At 38.3% G+C, this 3,216-nt stretch overlaps 1 protein-coding gene across 1 annotated transcript; it reads left to right on the forward strand.

Annotated features, from left to right (window-relative positions):
- Positions 1-249: 249 nt before the first annotated feature.
- LOC308363374 (CD48 antigen-like) lies at positions 250-3,216 on the forward strand (the record flags this gene model as incomplete). Its single annotated transcript, XM_080836185.1, has 5 exons — positions 250-380; positions 868-1,203; positions 1,819-2,157; positions 2,446-2,586; positions 3,185-3,216. The coding sequence occupies exons 1-5, from the start codon at positions 323-325 to the stop codon at positions 3,214-3,216; spliced, it is 906 nt and encodes a 301-aa protein (XP_080692311.1). The 5' UTR covers positions 250-322.

The raw sequence follows: 3,216 nt of genomic DNA on the forward strand, positions 1-3,216 counted from the left end.
TTGATAACTTACCATGATTGTGTCTTCATATGTCGATGATTAAGGCTGTTTACGGTCATGCCTGACTTGAGATGTAATAGCATTGTTTTTAATTATCACAAATTTGAGGTATGTATCTTATTGATACTAACCAATTTATACTTCAGAACTAAGTCTAAAAGACTGATCAGCAGGTAAGAATTAGAACATGAACACACACCAAGCGGAAGGGGATACGTCTTCAGTCAAATGTGGGCGGAAGAGGGAAAGCACGAAACATATTCCACTTGGCAGTATATTCTTTACAGTTAGAAAGTCAATAGTTACAAGAAATGCTCCAAAAATGTATGGCTCGGCGATGATGCAGATCGGGACATTGGTAGTTATTTTTATACATTTTGGTAAGTAGGCCAATACTGCGTTTGCGTTCTTGTGTAGGCATGGTCGAAACAGAATTGCGTTATTTCATTGTACCGCAAACAGACTTGTGCGACGCTTGATTAACAGAAGAAGATTGTAGGCCTACTAGTTTGATTTAGAATATCGTTAGGATAACATTACAAAGGTTTATCATTAACGATAGTCTCTAAAATAATGCTAAGTAGGGCAAACTTAAATATTCCATTACAACTGAAAATGCGACGAAACAAGTTCACTGATATTAAATTATGTTTGGTTAAGAAAAATAATATTTACATGTCGAGGACTGAAACCCTGTTCAGCCAGACCAAGTGCAAACTTTCAGAGCTATTCCATGCAAATATTTCAGACGAAAACTTCCTAGTTGAAACAAGATGGATAGCTCCTCAATTCCAATCATGTTGCTACATGTCCTGTTCCATTTTGATAATGATTTCACCTTGAGGCATTTTTTTACCTGTTCCCCAGATCTGATGTGTTTCTTGAAGGATGATGTGAAGAGAATAACAGCAAAACAGGGGAACACTTTTACTTTGCGGCCTGAAGTACATACACTGGAGATTGGTGCTCAAATTCTTTGGGTGTTTAATCAGAATAGTAAAGATTCTAAAATAGTTAACAGTCAGGTGTTTAAAGGAGAGATTCATACAGAATATTCAGGACATTTCAAAGACCGACTGCTGCTGGACAGAAATACCGGATCTCTCACCATCAGAAACGTCACCACCAGAGAGTCTGGGATATATCGTCTTCAAATAATTGGTGAACATGTCTCATCGTGGCACTTTAACTGTACTATCTATGGTGAGTGAGAACACAATTATACATAGAGATTCTGGTGCCGCCAGGTAGGGGGCTACTTTCTGCTGGACTATTCAGTAACTTGTTTGCTGTCTTGCTATGTCTTGTGTTGCACTTGCTTGATGTTTGACGGTGTTAGGAATGTTGTTGGCAAGCTAGCCAACATAGCTATCACAATAACATTACAAAGAAGCCGACGCGAGAGCACTTATTACTAGCATCAATGTCCAAGCGTGTTATAACAAGCTTGCTTACATCACTAATGAGGTGTCTTGCTAGTGGCAAAACCTGTTGAAATTTGCTTACTTTGTTTATGACGAACTAGCGACTCAACAACTTTCCTTACACAGTCAAACATCAAGCAAGTGCAACACAAGACAAAGCAAGACAGCAAACAAGTTATTTATTAGTCCAGCAGAAAGTAGCCCCCTACCTGGCGGCTCCGGAAACTCCATAGTGTTACTTTAATTAACCTGATACACACACGCATACCACAAATGAACAGAGGTAATTTAGCATTTACCTGTGTAATTGATGTACACTGTCCCTGTTACAAATTGTAGTATGTTATGAAAAGTTTTCTGATTAGGTAAAACTCTTGTGTCTTTATCTCACCAGCTCCTGTCTCTGCCCCTAACATCAGTAGAGGACATAGTCACTCCACCCCCAATATTGCTAAGAGCCGCACTTGGTCAGGAGCGGAGACCCAGTCCAGCTCCAACAGAAGTTGTCAGGTGCTGTGTTCTGTGAAGAAAGACAGGCAGGTGTCCTTATCCTGGTTCAGAGGGAATCAACTGCTTAGTCAAACTAGCAGTCCTGATGTCAACACCACCCTGTCCCTCACTCTGGATATAGATGAGAAAGACAACACTATGTATAGTTGTGTGTCTTCTAATCCTGTCAGCAATGACACCACTTATCTCAACATCACTGTCATGTGTTCTATGAATCAAAAAGGTTTGTCAACATCATCTGAATTTTACCGTCTAAAGGTAAAAATACTAATTTTGTGTAATTGTAAGTGGTGTTAATGGTACTTTTGACTGGATTGTATGTAATGCTAAATTGAATATATGTCTTTCTATTATGAAGGGATCTAGTACAATTGATGGGGGTTGAAAGGGGGCAATTCACGTAATGTGCCAACACAGATTAATGGATGGTAATACAATCACAATGTGAAACACTGGAGACAGTCTGTTTTTTTATTGAAAATAACTCATGTTATTATGTTTTGTCTTTCAGATCCTTCAATGTCTAAACGGCAGTATCTTCTTGTTTTGTTAGCGCTCTGCCTTTGTGCTACAATTGCAATTGTGGTCATGGCAATATATTTGAAGAAGAAAGGAGAAAATAATATTAGTAGATGTACAGGTGGGCATCCCAGTAAAGGCATGACTAATTCTTCTTATTTTTGCATTGATTTTGTGGAGTGCACGACTATACACCAACAAATCAAACTTAAAATGTTTTGCAGCTCACAGTCTTGAAGAGTCGCAGTATGCTGATGTGAAACATTGTGCACGTACAAAGGAACAAGATCAGGTGATTATTACACTTGGGCCACCTATTGTGTGGCACATGGGAGCATTGCGCTGACCCACTCGAGTTTGCCCTTTGGATCTTCGTCTTGGTATTAAATTAACAAAATGATTTGTCCAATTAAATTATTAATTATAATGATTAAATTAGCTTTAGTTCATGTATTTACATGTCATGTATCATGATTTTGCTCATGGCTTTGCTTGTTGTTCATCATCCGTCAATGAAGTTAGGGCCACATGTGTAGGCTACATGTATTTTCACTTGAACAGATTTGTAGTTGAATTTCTACATCTAACTTTGCCTGACACATATATACAGTAACATCATGGCAGGAACCTCACAAACTCATATTTAAGGTTGTGATTCAATGTTTTCATGCCCTTGAAGCTTCTGAGTTGATCTGTGAAATAAATCTTTTTTTCTTTTTTTTTTGTCATAGGATGTGTTACAAGAGACAGAACAGACCTGTGA

Source organism: Sprattus sprattus, assembly GCF_963457725.1.
Source record: "Sprattus sprattus genome assembly, chromosome: 4".
NCBI classification, from domain to species: domain Eukaryota; kingdom Metazoa; phylum Chordata; class Actinopteri; order Clupeiformes; family Clupeidae; genus Sprattus; species Sprattus sprattus.